Source organism: Hevea brasiliensis, chromosome 2, assembly GCF_030052815.1.
Source record: "Hevea brasiliensis isolate MT/VB/25A 57/8 chromosome 2, ASM3005281v1, whole genome shotgun sequence".
NCBI lineage: Eukaryota > Viridiplantae > Streptophyta > Magnoliopsida > Malpighiales > Euphorbiaceae > Hevea > Hevea brasiliensis.
Genome location: NC_079494.1, coordinates 11,082,630 through 11,101,118, shown reverse-complemented (window position 1 = coordinate 11,101,118; position 18,489 = coordinate 11,082,630). Strand labels below are relative to the sequence as shown.

Genomic DNA, 18,489 nt, shown 5'->3' with positions numbered 1-18,489 from the left:
CGAGCAATTTGGTCAATTGACCCCTAGAGCTGACTCCTGATTTAACTGTCAAATAAAATCGGAGAAAAAAAAATTTCAAGATCAAGAATTAAATTAAAGAACTAATGAAAAAATAAATGTAAAAGAAAAAGAAAATTGAAAAAGTTTATTACATCACCTTTATGACATCATCATGATGTTAAAACTAATTTTAATTTTCCTACTTAAATTGACCAAGTCAAAAGCAATTTTAAAAGATATAAAATACCAAAAAAAAGAAAAGAACAATCATTTTCTTTTTCTTCCACCCAAGTGTGCCGCTCCACCTTTCTCTTAAATTACCATTATAGCACCACCATGAAAGCTTGAGTTTAAGCTTTCTTTCAACCACTTAAACCCACTCATAAAAACTTGTTAGTTCAACTTGAAGAAGCTTTAGAGGAAGAAAAGAAAGAAAGAAAAGAGAGGAAATTGAAGATTGGGAATTCAAGAAGAGGCTAGTAATCTAAACTTGAATATTTTAGTTAAATGTTTATGTTCTTAGTTTAATTAACTTAGAAATATACTTAAAATTAAAAGAAAATTATCCTTGGGGGACCAAATAGAAATTTAGCCAGCAGTAGGTTAGGGCTTGAAATGAGTGAATTTGATGCATTTGAATGGTTGTTTAGGTTGAATTATGTATGCGGACTATGGATAGGTGTTTAGAATGCATTAGATTTGAATTTTATGAAAATTAGGGTTTTAGCACCTAGGGTTTGGGAGAAAAAATATGAGAATTAGTTAAATAGTGTGTTTGACCTCGTTTGAGATGAGAAATGGTCATGTATGACTAATTGTGGTGTGTAGGAAGTGTTGGAATTAAGTTTGAATTCGGATTGCTTATGGTCATTCTACAGGTAACATGACCAAGGTCCCTTTTAGGGACCAAAACTAAAAATTTACAAACCCAATTGGTGTGAGACCAATTGGGCATGAAACTAGACACAAAATTGCACATTTTTCATTTAGGAATCATGCCCAGAAAGTGACCATAGCATAGTGAACAAATTGGCCAAATCCATATTAGGTAAACTGACCTGTACAAGGCAGATCCAAATGACCTGAAATTTTACCAGTAGAAAGCTGAGACATAACCCTACAACTTTGATGAAGAACACAAACCCAAATTTTGCCCTTAACCAAGTCATTTAGCCACCCAAACTTAGTGACCTAAAACTGCCAGAACCAAATTAGTTGCCCAGAAAATCTGGGTTAGACTAATCCGGCCAGCCATGTTCAAATAGCTATAACTTGAGCTACAAAACTCCGAATGAAGTGATTCAAAAAGGAAAATAAAGTTAAGACAATAAAGAATAACTTCTATGAAGAAAACTTAGCCAAATTCTAACAGTAATATGACCAATGGAACAGTGCAATACAGGACACCAAAACTGAAAATTTGAAATTTTGCCTAAAAGACTTAAATTTTGAGAGAAGAACCAAAACCAACAAATTAGGTAACCAAAATGTGGTATGTGAGTGAAATTAGAATTCTCATACCTATTAAGCATTAGAAAGTCAACAAATTGACTTGAATAGTATCATGAATAGTAACCCCGAAATATAAATTTTAAAGAACGTCAAGTTTAGCATATTAAAGCTAGGTATAAGTAGATTTGAATTTATTTTTAGAGTTATGATAAATTGTGATACTGAAACACTGTGAAACTGTGTGTTTCAGTAAAAAAGAATATCGGAAAGGAACCCGAGACATCGAGTCAAGGCCAAGAGGCGACTCATATAAGGTTTGTGCACAACTAACTCTTTTGTTATTTTTCACTTCTAAATTGATTTGAACAAGTTTATTTTATGACTTATGATTTTGTTTTGTTGAGAATTTTAACTTATTGAATGAAATTGTATAATTTGAATATAAATTTTCTTATACATTTAAGGATTTATTGCATGGTTTTGAGGATTGTAAATTTTAAGTTTGATGTGTTGCCAACCTTGAGCATGAATTTATGATGATTCAATATGTTAATGGTTTGTAAACACTTTGTAAATAGAAATTATTTTGAATATGATTTGAAACCACAGTTGACATGACAATATATGTTGTGAATTCTCATTATCTTGTCTAGTGAGATATCTCCTCCACTAGATGGAGTGAGTTCCTTCCTCTTTGGCTTGCCAGTTGGGGAAGAGTTTGAATGAGTACTCATATATACTAGCTAGTCTTTGTTCCTCCCTTTTAGCCTCGGTTATTGGGAGAGTTTGAAATGTCATGGTGTACAACACGACATCTATTTGAATTTTGGGTCATGGGTCCAATTGTGTGAATTATTGACAACGCCTTTTAAATTATGAATAGTTTGATAAATTATGGTTAAAATAAATAATTTATCAGTGATTCAAAATATTTTTGTATTGTTTTGGGATTTAAAAGAAATGTAGACAAATAGTTACTATTTGATCAAAATGTTATTCAAATGAATAATTTGCATGAATAAAAATATTGATTTCTGAATGTTATGGATTTTGAAGAATTTAGAAATTTTAAATTGTTATTTGTTACGAATTGTCAAAGCATAAATTATATTAAGTTTTTAATTATTAGTTTATGCACCACTGAGTTCACCACTCAGCGATAGCTTTGTATGCTGTTGCAGGTGAAAGAAAATATAAAGCAGTTGAAAGAAAATATAAAGCAGTTGAGCAAGATTACTGAAAGACATAGTAAGACTATCTTCGAGTATATCATAGATATACCCTGGTACTTTAGATTTTGATGTAATTCTGTAATTATATGTATGAAATTTCCTTTGAGCAGTTGTACCAACTCTTTTGTAATATATTTTTGGATTGTAATCAAATACAAATTATTGTAATATTATCTTGAGATTTTATGTACTTATAAAGTTTTGTACTACTAAATTTTTTTAATGCTCCCATGAATGTAAATATTAATTTTGTTACCTTAATGAGATGTTTCAATATTTGATATAATTTAAACTGTGTATTGAGTTGCTTGTGCTGATTTGTGAAATGTGATTGAATAATGGAGTTGTTATTGAGAAAAATATTAAGAGTGTCTTTATTTTTAGATTTTGAAGAACTGTTTTCTCAAAAATTTTACCCACCAATTTAAAAATAAACGAAAATTATTTTAAAATCCCTTGTAGTATATTTAATGGGTTATAGGTAGGCGAAGTACAGTAATTCATAGGTGTACTACGAGAGCATGTTACATCTTACGAGGAGTAGGGTGTGACAAGAGTTGACTTCAATTGAAATAATATCTGAGTGTTTAACTCTAATCCAACTATTCAATATAGTTGAAATTCATATTTCTCTCCATAATTTTCCATGAAAATGGAGGAAAATTATGACCATATTTCTATTTATGAGTGATCTCAATTGCAAAATCACATATATGAATTCTTTGTGAATTATATATATATAAATTGAAAAAGTATTCTCAAATTTAATTCTTCTGTTCATGTTTAGTTAGAACACATTCAAATGGCAATACAGATGCAACGGTTTTTAAAAGTCAGCTTTATAATAAAGGGTAAAGTAATCAAGTACTATATAAATGTAACACTCTAAATTTTTAAATAATTATTTTATATAAAAATTATAATATTTTATTTTTTTAAATATTATAAAAATTTATTTGAAATTTTTTGAATTTTTAAAATAGGATTTGATTTTCTTAAGACAATAAATTTCATCTATTTTAAAAATTAATTTAAAAACTAAGTGGTAAATCTAAAAATATATTTGGACTGTACAAATTTTTTTGAGTTTTTGGTAATTTTTTTAGAATTTTTGGGCCTAGTTTTGGGTCTCAGGGCTGAGTAAAAATTCAATTTTGTGTATCCTGAATCTAACTGGCCAAATCAAATCGAATCAAAACAGACCAGTCAGATCAAACCAGTCTTCTTCTTCTTTTTCTTTCCCTTCCTTGTGCGTTTCGGCCTCCCCTCTTCTCCTCTCATTTTCTCTCTCCTCTCCCCTCCCCACCGTCGGCCACTACCTCCCCCCCTTTCCTCAGTTGCTAGCGCCTCACCTGGAAGCCTCCCTGTTGCCTGGTTCGCCAGAAAAATGCACCCAAACCTTTTTTCACAGACAGTGCGTTGCTTCATATTCTCGACCAAAATTCGGTCGATCCGGCCACCAATTAGATCGGGTCCAGTCCTAATCACCTTCTATACTTCGAGAGTTTTTCAAAGATAACAAAAACACGAATTTTTGTCAAGCGGTTTGTCCGAATTCAACTCGAAAAGTTTTAGCTTATTTCGACTTTTGGGCTAAATTTCTCCCAAATCCAGAACACTACGGAGATTCTGAGAGTACTAGCGTGCTCCATTCGGCAAGAGTTTCGCGGTGATATAAATTTTAAAATTTTTTTGACATCGAAAATCCGCCAAGTTCCACTTACTTCGCAGTGTTTTTTAGAGCATTAAATGAGCTTATTTAATTTCATAAAAATTATATTCTAACTCCTAGTGTTGTGGGCTTCGCGTAGGTACATTCATTTCACAAAAATTTCACTGATGATTGAATCTGCATTTTCAGGCCGGACAAACAAGCTGCCATAGTCGCTTCAGAAACTGGTCAAAATTATAGTTGCCGCCACTATTTTCAAATGCCCCAGACGCGTTCAAAACATCTGAATCGGTGTAGGTAAACCCGAATTCTAAGTTTCCTTATTTACCTAGTACTGGGTTTAGAATAAAAATTCATAAAATATTCGTGGGTAGTTAGAAAATTATAATTCTTTTTGCAATAGCTTTTTAACATTATTAAAGACAGTGGGGCAAAATTTTAGAATTTTTAAAGCTAACTTGAATGATTTTTGCAGAATGCTAATTTTAGGGGCTATAACTGAATTTTCTGATCTTGTGAGTTTTGCCTAGTTTGGAGGGCTCAGGAGGGGCTATATGATATTGATGAGATGTGGATATGGGACTTGTAATTTTAGAAGTGTGATTTGAATCACTATGCAGGTTGGGTAGGTCCTAGGTATAAGGAAAATTCTGTCAGATTTTCGATATAAATTAGGGTGTCTTTTGACTCTCTAGGTTCTTATTTTGTATTAGAGTTGACAAATTCATTAATATAATTATTTAGGTGAGTAGGGACAACTATCTTCCTCCACTCAGCCGCCCTAGTAGACGCCGATGTATTGTGAGTAGATATTGATGTTATTTATAATTTCAATATTATTATACATACAAGGCATGCTCATGCATTCACTTATAATTATATATATATATAGCTATTATAGGCATGCTTTTTGTTGCATTATTACTTGATGAAATTGATGTGGATGTGGCCTTAGGGTAATTTGGAGCTCTGTGTGTGTGTCGACGTGCGTGAGGTGTGGTACTCGATATGGGTAGGACGGGCAGATCAGCTTGAGCTATTCTCACTTGACCCCAGTCCTTTTTGTGATAAGTATGGGTAAGTACGGCTTTGAGTTAATCTCGCTGACCCCCGCATTTGGATTATTAAGAGAAAGTCTGGCTCTAGTTAATCTCACTGGCAAATGTTAGAATTAAGAGAGCTGTGTAGGGGATCAACTCCCATATATATATATATATATATATATATATATATATATATATATATATATATATATATATTTGATTGATGTGATACACGGGTGTGTGAGTACTCTAAATTATTCTTTGTATAAATATTATTTGAAGTTGGCTGAATATGTTGATATATGGTGCATTTCATCCTTAGGGATGTATTAGCCCTATATAGTTATAGAAATTATATTTAAAATCAATATATTACTCTATGAATCGAACGCTCACTTCTGTTCGCCTTATTTTTCTAGGTTACAGGAAGATCCCTTTTTTAGTATAACCTGTATTCTTTTTCATAGGTTCAGTTAAAGAAGTTCCATTTTATTCTTCTTTTTCTTTATCTTCATTCTAAAACTCTGCATGTATCAGTACTATAATATTTATTTGGGTTTTAAATAACTAAACCTTGAGGTTGTAATAATATATATGTGACTGTGTATGGGTATCTGAGATGGATTATTTTATGGATAAGGGAGCTAAGTTCCCATTTGATTAATTTGTAATTGATTGAAGATAGTAAGGGTGAGCTAAAAACTCCCCGTTGGATAGTCTAGGTTATGGCCAGACTCTGTCTAGTTAGTTTCTTGAATTGGAGCTTAGTGTATGGGCTTTATGGTTGAACAGTTAGACTTATTATGAGTTTTGGAGGTCTTATACTGACTCAAGTCTTAGTGTTGGTCTGACCCATAATTTGGGTCGTGACAATAAATGCTGAAAGCCAAAAGCTACAATGTCCAACAATTTGACAAATCCCACTTGGTTAATTGTATAAGAGTTTCTGAGTTAATAAGAAGAAGGTTAAGATTAGGAGTGAGTTCGGTTATAGTCAAATTATGTGAATTTTTTATTACTCGGAGAGTATGAAAGATTGTCCACAATGTCCATGTGTTGAATTTAGGGTTGCCTTCATTCAAGATTGTCCATAATGTCCACAATGTCCATGTGTTGAGTTTGGAATTACCTCCATCAAAATAGTTTAAGCTAATTTGATTTAACTCCCCCTACTATATATTCTCTTCTAATTTTTTTTTATTGTGGCCAATAAATTTTTAATTAATTAAAATTTTTTATAGTTTTTAAAAAATAATCCAACCAAATTAAGATTTGATGGAAAATTGAATATTCAATTTAATTAAATTAATAAAAGTAAAAATAATTTAAGATTTAATAATATTAACAAATATAAATATAAATATAAATAGTATTATAATTTCTATTATTTTAACTGATTCGATTACCATTTGAAAGGTAATTAAATTAAAAATTAAAAATTAAAAAATTCTTACAAAATATTAATGAATTTTTTTTTTGTAATAATTGAATATCTCTTATATGAATTTAATTTGTTAGTTATAACTAATAAATAATGAACATCCTAACCAGAATTATATGTACAATATCTGTCAAAAACGCCAAACGCATTAGTTATCCAATTGAATTGGTTGGTAGAAACCCCAGATGTGAATGCTCTCATTTAATTTTATTACTGTTGGTACCACGTTCTTCAAAATCTTGGAATTGATATTGTTGGTAGGCTAACAAACAATTTATTAATTTCAAAGTTTATACAATTTAATTAGTTGGTAGAAACCCAGATGTGAGTACGGCTCTATCGCATTTAATTTTATTACTGATGTTGCCAAGTTCATCAATGTCAAGACCTTGGAATTGATATTGTAACAATTTATTAATTTACAAGTTTGTAAAAAAAAATCTATCAATTTTTATCTGTTATTTTGTAGATGTTATTTTGTTCATAATTATCTATCATTTTAAAAAGATAAAAAAATATTAACTTTTTTTTTAAATTTTATCTTTATCTCTATCATAATCTCTCTTAGTTAGATGAGACAAAAAATAATTTAATTAAATTAACAAATAATTTATTATAATTTAAGTGATTTAATAATGATATGGCTCCTCAATATATATATATATATATATTTGGCCCAGTAACTCAGGTTTTCAGATAGCCCATAAGCCTAATTATATTTAATGGTTCAACCATAAGATTGATTTAATTAGTTCAACCACTTAATACCTGCTTGATAAAAGCAAAGAATCTTAATTAAAAATAAACAATCTTAGTAGGATTGTCAAATATAACAGTGTCTATAATTATACACTATAAATAGATATATAATTCTATAATTATACTAGCTAATAATATCCATATAATTACATAGTTGACTTATTATAACCAACCATTGTTTATATCTTATATAAAGAGATCAGATCATTTATGAAGGTACATTCTTTTCCTCTAATCAATCTAATATACTATTTTCTCATATCAGCTCTAATTTGAGTGTCGAAGGGTCTCATCGAGTTCATACATGATGGATTTTTGATTCATACCCATTTATTTTTTGTTTTGTAGATTCATACCCACAAAGAATTTATATAAACTGTAACAAATAAATTTCTCAATTACTATGTAAAAATTTTAATCGACAAACAAAAATGAATAGAGTTCGTATGAAATTTATATACAAACAAAGTAGGCATTTCAAGGCATTGCACTATAAATTGACCTTGGAGGAGAAAAAAGAAAAGACAATTAATAATAGGATTCAATGAATATCTATAAATACATTTAACTGAAGTTAAGTAATTGTTGAAGGAGAACACTAAGATTGCCCTGACATGCATGTTTAGAGTCTCAGACCATTATCTTGAGAATTTTTGGTAACGCTTTGCTGATTCAAAGCAAAGGCGAAGACCATAATCTTGAGAATTTTTGTTCAACGACAAGGCTTGCAATAAATGAGTTTCACACTCTCAACACCAAGTAGTTGGATATGGTCCCTTGTTGCCATTAACTATGCGCATAGGCAGCCCCACTATAAGCTTGTTTTTCAAAGCTTGGAGGGAAGATGGAAAGGACCCATCTACAGCGAGGGAATATATGTAAATTCTCGGGGTAGAGAAAGCTGAAAAGTACTTGCTCAGTTACTAGATACACTCTTGCATGTGTCTCCTACTTAACCCTACGCCAAAAGCAGAAATGAGACTCTTATACATTTACGTGATATCAGATCAAGTTGCAATTTGAAAATCAAAAAAACATGGTGGATAAGCTAGATTCAAGTGGATTTATAGGCCAGTCAAAAGAAAAATTAAACCTATAAGAACAAGCCATAAAGAAGAGGTGAAATTCTAAATAGTTCGTTGTATGTAAAAATTAAATACAGTTCAATTGCACTTGAAGGGAGTGCTGAAATCTCACATCAGTTGACTAAAAGAAATTGAAGGAGAATATAAATAAGATGAAACTATGTCTAATTAGCTTAAATTATTTTGATGGAGACAATCTCAAACTTAATAAGTACTTTCTAAATCAAAGATAATATTTTTATTTATTTGATTTTAGTAAAAGCTCAAATTTAATAAGAGAGCGCCCAGATCGTTACGTCTTTTGTGCTGCTTGAAACTTTTCCCATAAGGAATTTCATTACCTTGGGACCGTTATAGTTATGGTTGCTGTGCATCGGAGCTTCGGTCGCCAGCTCATAAAGCTTTTTCTATACCAGCAAATGTTGGGTGTAGTGGTAAGACGCACTAAACTCTTAAGATTCTTAAGACTCTTAAGGAAATGACTCATATTTGATTCTAGAGAATGATATTATTGAATGGAATAGTAACAAACTAAATAAATAAATTATTGGAGATGGCATTATTTTAGGAAATTACTTGAAGTAAATAAAGAAGTGTGCTTAATCAATTGGAAAGTCACTTAGATTGAATACACGAATGAAACATATAGGTCTCAAGAGGATCACAGAAAGCAGAAAGCCAAAACAAGAAAAGAAAACGAGAAGAAAATGATCCATGAAACACCAGACGGTAGGTCGGTGAACATGATATATAGAATTTGGGAATCTGAAAATTCTGTCAGGGTGAGTAAATAACACCGAAGAAATAATTATGGGGCAAACTCCGTATGATTGTGGTTGGCGCCTTAAAATCTCTGACATTTATAAGAGAGGTTTACAATACTGCCACACAAACACATAACCCTTAACACCAATTTCCATGCAATTTCTCTCAACAAAAGTGTTTGCCAATCTTACCTTGGGTGTATTTCACAGGCAGAGAGAGAGTCAGTGAATAAGAGTTGGATTCCCAATGGTTTGACTGGCTTGACTTTTTTTTTTTTTTTTTTTAACGATAACTGGCTTGACTTGATCAGTTTCTCTGCTACCAAAGCCCAATACTAGGGCCGTGTGCTCATCACATGCTAAGCCACAGGCTACCCCAAAATCCATATCTGGGTTTTGAGGCTCATATGGGCTTGAGTTTTACCATATGGGCCTTAGATTTAAATTAAAAAAATTAAGAATAAGATTTAAAAAGAAGAAAGAATTTACAATTTAATCTTCAAGTTTTTTCCTATATTATATTTTAATTTTTAAATTTTAAAAAAATAATTTTTTAGTGTATTAATTTATATTATATTATATTTTAATTTCTAAATTTTAAAAAATTAATTATTTAATCTCTCTAATTTTAATATATAGAATAATTTAGTCTTTATAATTTTAATATTTATAATAATTTTATCCTAAATTTTTTTATATATAAAAATTACAGTGACTAAAGTGGAATATAATGTAAGATTCAAAGGCAAATAATTAATTTTTTAAAATTTAGAGATTAAAATATAATATAAGGTAAAACTTAATAACTAAATAATTAATTTTTCAAAATTTAAATACTTAGTTGTAATATAAAATAAAATCCAACGATCAAATTATAAGTTTTTTAAAGTAAAAGTAATTGAGTAGAGAGAATTTGTGAGTGTAAATGAGTTGAGTTGGATTCCATTTGAAAACTAGAAATTCATAAAAAAAATTAATTTTATTTATTTTTTATTAATTTTTATGTTTAGAATAAAGGAATTTAATTTTTTAATTTAAATAAATTATTTTTAAAAAAATAAAATAAGTATAATTGTATGAAAATTTAATCAAATTTTTTTATAAATAATTTATTTAAAAAAAACTTATATAAAATGATAGGAATTAGATTCAATTAATTTATTTAATAAGTCAAGTTGGAATATGATTTATGGACTTATTTAGTAAATAAGTTAAATTCAAATTGATTAATAATTCATTCGTTTAAACTTATAAGTAATTTCATTTATAAATTTATGAGTTAATTAATGATATTATATAATTACTAGACTTACCATTAAATTAATTTTAGATAATAATTAATAAAAATCATAATTTTTTAATTAATTTAACTAATTAAATTTAACAAGTGAGCTAAAATAAATATTAGTTTTTAATAATTTAAATGCAAGCCAAACTCAACAAGAGTTTGAGGTAAAATCTAAAACTCGGCTTGGTTTACATTCTCATGAAAGTAGAGAGAGTATCTATCCATTCCAATACTTGATAATTATTGAGTTTTCTATAATTAATTAAAAATAAAAATTATAATAATTATTTAATAAAAATATATATTTTTTTTGTTTTCATATAATTAATTGAAGTTAAAAATTATGATTATAATTAATTTTAATTATTTAAATTAAAAAAATATTAATTTTATATTTTCATGTTTTAATTAAAATTATAAAATTATAATCAAAATTAAAAATATAAAAACAATATTTTTATATATTTCCATATTTTTAATTAATATTAAAAAATAAAATATAAAAAATTAACTAGCTGCAATTTTTGAATTAAGATTAAAAAATAATAAATATATGTAAAAGAAGACACACACGTATCAAATAGTTAATGAGTGGTAAATTCTTTAATTTAAAATTAAATTAAATTAAAAAAAAAATTAAATTAGATATTCTAATCCTTTTAGAGAAGGATGTAATTGCCATTGACGAAGTTGAAATCCTTATTTGAGAAGACTTGCGTTTTGTTTAGAAATATTAATTATTTTAATAATTATTAATTATTAAATATTAATTATTAGTAATTAATTATTTATATAATTATTAAAGTAAAAATATTTAATAAAAATAATAATTAAATTGATTATTAAATATAAAAATAATAATAAAATTTTATTAATTTTAATTAAAATACTTTCTTAGTCTTTAAAAATTAAAAAAATAATTTTTTATAAACTATTCTATTTAATATAAATTTTATATTATTAAATAATATAAATAAAAAAATAATATTTTAATTTTAATTAAAATATTAAATACTATTTTAAAAATTATTATCCACCATATATAAAACCAAATCTTGTCCTATAAAAGGGATCAGACGTATGCCTATTGAAGCAAATATTTTCTTGAGAGAAAATAAAACTTCTTCCCGTGAGCCTAGACGATAAATCGACACCGTTTTCTTTACAGTCGTTCAGCTGTCTAATAAGGTATTTATTATATATATTTTTTATTATCCATGTGTTTATTCTTGAACGATGAATCCACTTCTTTCCCTATCTAAAATCACGTGTCTCGATCATTCCAAAATACCGCTCACGTGGGTCCAAGCAAAGTAATCCAACGGTTCAGATGATGCCACGTATTGCGACACAAATAACGCATCTGCTCTTGACTACTCGCTGACGGAATATTCCATACTACCGGATTTGAATAAACCTTTTTTCTATGGCGATGCTCCTCTGTATGCTATCTCTCGCCTGGAAAAAGCTTAAATTAAAATTTGAAACCCTCTCCTAATTTTGTTTGTTGCTTGTTCTATTTATGCCAATTTCTATTGCAAAGCTTTCTGTTTTATTAACCTCTGTAATTTTAATGGCTATTTCCTCATTCGGCTCATCTCTGTCGTCGTCGTCTTCTTCTTCTTCTTTTCTTATTTTCCTTCAATTTTATTCTCTTCATCTTTTGTTTTCTGCTGAATCCTATACTTTTCAGATTCCTAGTCGACCCTGTATCGTCTTTTGACGCGGAGCTACATAACAACCGCAGCAGCCACAAGCCATGGGAAGACGTAAGTTTTTTTCTTTCTTTTTTTTTAAAGAAAAAAATTTTGTGCAATTCGAATTCAGTTTTTTTTTATTTTATTTTTTTAATTTAGGATTTGTTTATTTTTTCTAATCGAATTTGTGTTTACTTTGTTCTACTGGCAAAAGGGTATCCGGAAATTATATTGTTAATTCGATAACTTTGATTGTTCGAAACTGGGTTGAAAACCTAGTTTTTCTCGATTATTACATGTGCATATAAAAAGAATAGAGGATGTTTAAGTTTTGATAATGGCGTGTATGTTAAATTTGGCAGGTAATGCTCAGCGTAAAAATATTGCCATGTTAGATTCTGATGACGATGATAATAGTAGTGTGAGTTCCTCATCTACTATTAAATCGGATCGCTTGTCGGTGTTGGGAACCAAGGAAGTTCAGCTTGATAAAGATAGTTTATTAGAACAGGCTTTAGATGCTTTATACGAGAAGAGGTTTGCTAATTACTCTTTTTGGTGGTAATTAATGTTTTCTGAATTCTGTTGGTGATGTTGGAACTGTGTTACTGAATTAAGCTTATTTAAATGCTGTTTGATTTTCTGGGTAAAGGGGTTCGACAAGAGAGGGAGCTTTGGCATCAATTATTGACGCATTCAATAGCAATATGCAGCATCAATTTGTGGAAAAGAAGTAAGAACTCTTGTAAGTTCTTGGTGTATTGAATATCTGTTAGGACTAATTCAAGTCACTAGAAGCTTTTGCTGACTCAGATATGTGTTCGTTGTTGTTTGGTTGTTATAATTACTCTCTGTTCAAGTCATTAACGAACTTCTTTCTTTCTTTCTTTATCAATTGCACTCATGCAGTTCTACTTACTGTCTCTCTTTCTCTTTATTTTATGTAATAATTTATATGCATCATTAACACTTGTTTTTCTGTTGAATGGTTCTCATTGTCTTATCTTATGTTTTTTCAGTTTTGCTACTTTATTACATCAATGTCTTAGTTGTATAAAAAAAGGTTCGAGCAAAGAGATAGCTCTAGCTTCTCATGCCATTGGTTAGTCTTCAACCCATTTGTTTACTCTTGCACTTTTTACACTGTTGAAATGAATTAGCAATATGTTATGCCCTTTTTGTAGGATTGTTGGCTTTGACAGTTGGCTGTGGTGATAATGCACATGAAATATTGGAAGAGTCAGTCATTCCTCTTTCCCAAGCTCTTAAATCTAGGTCTGAATCCTCAAAGAAGGTATTGGTACACGTAATATGTGAAAATTTTCCCAAGTAGGAGTTAATTTTTCTCCAATTTGCAGGAATTATCCATATGCTGAATCTTTTTTTTTGTATAATGACTATAGCTACTGGAGTGTTTGGCTGTTGTCACTTTTGTTGGAGGAAATGAGCCAGCAGAAGCTAAGCGCTCAATGCAAATCATGTGGCAACTGGTCCACCCTAAACTTGGGTCTAATGTATGCATCTGTTTCCAATTTATATCATCTGTTAGCATGTATTAATGCATGGCCATTTATCAATTATAGGACACACACTCCTACTTACACTTATGGGTGTATGTATTTCTGTTATCTATTTTAGCCTCAGACATCTATGGAATATGTGCCTATTTATTAATTCTGTAAAGACATTAGTATATTAGGAAATTAGGAATATATGATTTTCTTTTATTTTTTTTATAAATAGGAAGATATGATTTGTGAATATTATTTCCTGTTTAAGATCTCTGTAATTAGTATTTATAACCCATGGCTTGAGGGAATAATCAAGCTAATTATTCCACAAATTCTTCTTCTCTATCTCTCTATTTCTTCAAATTCTATGTATACAAAACTGTAACTTATGCAATTAATGCTCCAGGGATGCATGTTTGTTAGTCATGCTTCCCAAATTAATCAGTATTATTCACTTTAGGTAATTGCTGGCAAATCTACTGCGCCTGTAATAACAGCAGTGGTGTCTGCCTGGGCCTTTCTTCTAACAACCATGGATGAACGGACACTTGATCCTAAAGATTGGCAAGAGTAAGTAAATTTTTTATCTGAAAAATTTCCTCCATTTTTTTCTTTGGCTGTGCCTTCAAGTTGACTCTGCCTTTGGTCCTAGAAATTCATTAGACTTAGTTCTATTCACACAAACACATCCACTGCCAACCATTCTAGATAGTTCTTTGGGCCTATGATTTTTGTTAAACCAGTGAAATTTTTGTGGTTCTGGTGTAGTTTGGCTGCTTGTATGCCATGAATGCTTTTAGACCAGAAGGCCAAAAGCATTGTTCTGGGCAACTTGAGCAAGAAATACATATTATAATTTTGTTTTGGCATTTGATGCAGGTCAATTTCTTTTTTTTCTGATCTGCTGGATAAGGATGACCGTTCGATACGCATTGCAGCTGGTGAAACACTAGCTTTAATTTTTGAGATGGAAGGTTTAGAAAAGTTTACTGCTGAAGCTGAAGGTTCTACTGATGGCTCAGTTCAAGAAGGGAAAAAATCTTGGGAAGAATTTACACAAGTACAAGGATTGAAAACTAAAATCCTAAATCAAGTAAGAAGCCTTTCTGCAGAGGCAGGTGGAAAAGGATCCAATAAGAAAGATCTTAGTAACCAGCGGAACTTATTTAGGGATTTCTTGAAGTTTCTTGAGGTATTAAACTATATATTTGTTTCACCCCTCATTTTTGAGATTCATTCTTTCTTTGGGCTTTTGTGATGACATTACTTTTTATTTTTTTAGTATGGTTATTGCCCTGAAACCTCAATGAAGATTGGAGGAAATTCACTGCAGACATCTACATGGTCTCAACTGATCCAGGTTTTTCCCTCCTTTTCTAATTTCTGTCATATCAGTGATTTTGGCTTGTGGTTGAAAGTGTTTCTGATCTGATATCTTTGACAGTTGAACTTTTTAAAGCACTTTCTTGGCAGTGGGTTCATTAAGCACATGCAGGTAGGGTTTTTTTTTTTTTTTTTTGGCTCTCAGCCTATTATATTCACCTTCCCTACAAATATTTAATGTTTTTTTTTTTTGTTGATTTTTACTTTCTGGCACATGATTTTGTTGAAACAGGATAATGACCTCCTCCATGATATCTTTGGGTTCATGCCTAAGAAGAAATATCTTCAAGGCGTTGAGCGTAAGATGTCTAATAGTGAAAAGGTGAGTTCCTATCATTCCTCGTATGCAGTACAGTGTGCTGATTCTGTGATTTCCTAGCTTGAGCTTCTGTGATTTATGGGTTCTCAAATGGTCAAATGCATGCACTTGGAGTTTAGGGTGTTGTTGTCGGCTAATATTAACGCGTAACACCAGTTTTCCATAGTGAGAGAGTGGACGAAAATAAAGTGAACTTACATGTTTGGCTTCTATTTAAAGTTGATAAGTGTATACTTTTTTTGTGCTGCTTTGATCATTCCTTGGCCTATAAAACAATTTGTTTTTGGCTGTATTTTTCCTGGTAGACGTTTAAAAAATGATAATCCTTGTTACAGAGGATGTACAAGTCCCCAAATTCAGTCCTCAACAAAGCCAGGACCCAGTTTCTGAACAAGCAGCGGATGTTGTCTAAGGTAGTTCCTTCTCCATATAATGCAGTTCACTGAATTGTCTTTGCATGTCATTTTAATGAAAAAAAAAAAAAAAATCTTTGAACTTGTATGGTATAACATAATCAAGTGCACTGTCATCTACCTTGACAATTTGTTTCTCTGATTATCCAGGCTAGAAATGTGGGATATTTTGCTTTTAATATCGACGACTAAGAAGCATGAGGTCCCCAATTCTATCAATGCATTGGCTAAGGCTAGTTAGTAAACATCTACAGGAATTGTGGTTGAGGTTAATTTCGTTTTAGTGACGTGTGGACAAGAAAATGGACTTTTCTGGGAATTATACATATTATTTGAAGAAATCATTTAATTGATGTTCCTGGCTAAGATTATACACAGATGAGAATGTTGTCTTGTCTGATGCTATGGGTTCTTTTGACGGAGATAAATTGTGAAGCCCAAACACAAGCATGATCTCTCTCCCCATAACATAAGCTGGGACAACCTTCGTTTTGTTGTCGTTGCATTGTTGGGATGACGACCTGACTTATAATTTTGTGTCGATGATTATTATATTATATGAAGGGGTTAATTTTTTTTTTTTAATTTGTTTAATCTGTGATTTCATCTCGGATTTGGACAAGCATTACTGGATGAATGAGCATTATCATATGCATAAGTGTTATTTTTGTTTTAGGGAGAAAGAAAAAAAAATTCCAAGAAAATAAAGGGTTACGGTTTGTTGTGCAATGAGTTTTTTTTTTTTTTAATTTAATTTTAAATAAAATTTTAAAATAAAAAATTAAGAATAGCTATTCAATTAATTGGCCCCCTCAAAGTAAACATTCTAACTCCGCCGCTCAACAATAAAAAAATCAAATACAAAGCAGCTTTTGTATAAATATGAACCCAACGGAAAAAATAGATTATCTTCTTATGTTAACATTGTAATTTTAATAAATAAATAAAAATATCAATAATAACAATGTAATCTCAACTAAGATGAATTATTAAATTGAAATAAAAATTCTAACATTAATACAATTTTATGCTAATTTATTTTGTAAAATATGCATGATTTATTTAAATTTTAATCATCGGTGTATATTTTGTGAATATGTAAGTGAAAAATTTTTACATTAAAAAAAGATGAGATGAGTGAGAATGACTCATAAACCTATTGTTTTAAAGCTTTGTGTTAGATATAATACCGAGTTCATAAGTGTATTATTTTATAAAACTCATCAAAAAGATTATCTCCAGACGCTTTGGACTAAGGCTCTTTCGTTTGAGAAAAAGTAGGTTCAATAAATATATTCTCACATTAAAAAAAGATAAAATAAATAAAAAATATAAGTAATTATTACATTAAAATTTTGGATTAAATGTGATATAAGACCCGATGAAAAAATTATCTTTATGCACTTTGGGCTTCCATATCTATAATAGTATAATATTAAATTCTAAACTTTTAACAGTTTAGAATTATGATTGTGTAGGAATTCCTTTTACAAAAATTACCAATTTTTTTTTTAAAAAAAGAAAGATACGGATTTTGCTTTAAAAGCATGATTTTTTTTTTTATTTTAGTTAACTTTTTTTAGAAAATTTTATTTTGATTATAATAATTTTTTTTATAAAAATAAAAACCTTAATTAAATAGAAGTTAATCACAATTAGAATTAAAAATTTTAAATTCATATAAAAATTAAAATTAATTTAAATAATTAAAAAAATAAGATAATTGTATATAATATAAATCATCAAGATATTTTGGACAATGCAAATGTTCCTTTCATACAAATTAATTTATTAATTAATATTTTTTAGATTCATATAGCAATTTAATTTATTAATTGATATTTTATTAAAAAATCTACCAAGGGAGAAAAATTAATTTATTCAATATTAATTCTATTTCAATCATAATTCATTAACGTGTTAAATTTCCACGTTATTATTATTATTATTATAGATTAAATATAAATTTTATTTTCAATTATTAATTTTTTATTATAATTAATTATTTATTATAAAATTTTATATTTAATTTAAATTAAATATAAGTAGAATTAAAGATTTGAAATTTATATAAATTCTAAAATTAAAAATTTTAAATTTATATAAATATTAAAGTTAATTTAAATAATAAAAATATAATTTTAATTAAATTAAAGAATGAAAGATATTTTTGACATTTATATATAATATAGATTAATTAAATTAATTTTTTATTTATATTAAAATTTAAAAAAAAATTTAAATACTTTAATTTACATTAGAGGCAAAGCAAACCTAAAATTTTTTGCATTCATTGAACTTAATGTAAAATTATTTATTTATATATTAAATTAAAAATTTTAATATAAATAATTATTTCAAGTAATTATTATATGATTGAGACTGTTTTTATTGGTGATTATTATAAAAAAATATTTGACATAAGAATAT

At 28.9% G+C, this 18,489-nt stretch overlaps 1 protein-coding gene across 3 annotated transcripts; it reads left to right on the top strand.

Annotated features, from left to right (window-relative positions):
• The first annotated feature begins 11,880 nt into the window (after window positions 1-11,880).
• On the top strand, window positions 11,881-16,631 carry LOC110651748 (uncharacterized). Of its 3 annotated transcripts, none has more exons than XM_021807144.2 (14): window positions 11,881-11,924; window positions 12,430-12,505; window positions 12,796-12,970; window positions 13,086-13,166; window positions 13,453-13,535; window positions 13,618-13,727; window positions 13,837-13,947; window positions 14,405-14,514; window positions 14,824-15,136; window positions 15,227-15,304; window positions 15,389-15,439; window positions 15,560-15,649; window positions 15,982-16,059; window positions 16,210-16,631. In XM_021807144.2, the coding sequence occupies exons 2-14, from the start codon at window positions 12,496-12,498 to the stop codon at window positions 16,249-16,251; spliced, it is 1,332 nt and encodes a 443-aa protein (XP_021662836.2). In that variant the 5' UTR covers window positions 11,881-11,924; window positions 12,430-12,495; the 3' UTR covers window positions 16,252-16,631. The 3 variants fall into 3 exon arrangements, with proteins under 3 accessions (XP_021662836.2, XP_021662834.2, XP_021662837.2); XM_021807142.2 differs by lacking the exon at window positions 11,881-11,924 and adding an exon at window positions 12,013-12,178; XM_021807145.2 differs by lacking the exon at window positions 11,881-11,924 and having other exon boundaries at window positions 12,185-12,505; window positions 13,837-13,923.
• Window positions 16,632-18,489: the final 1,858 nt, after the last annotated feature.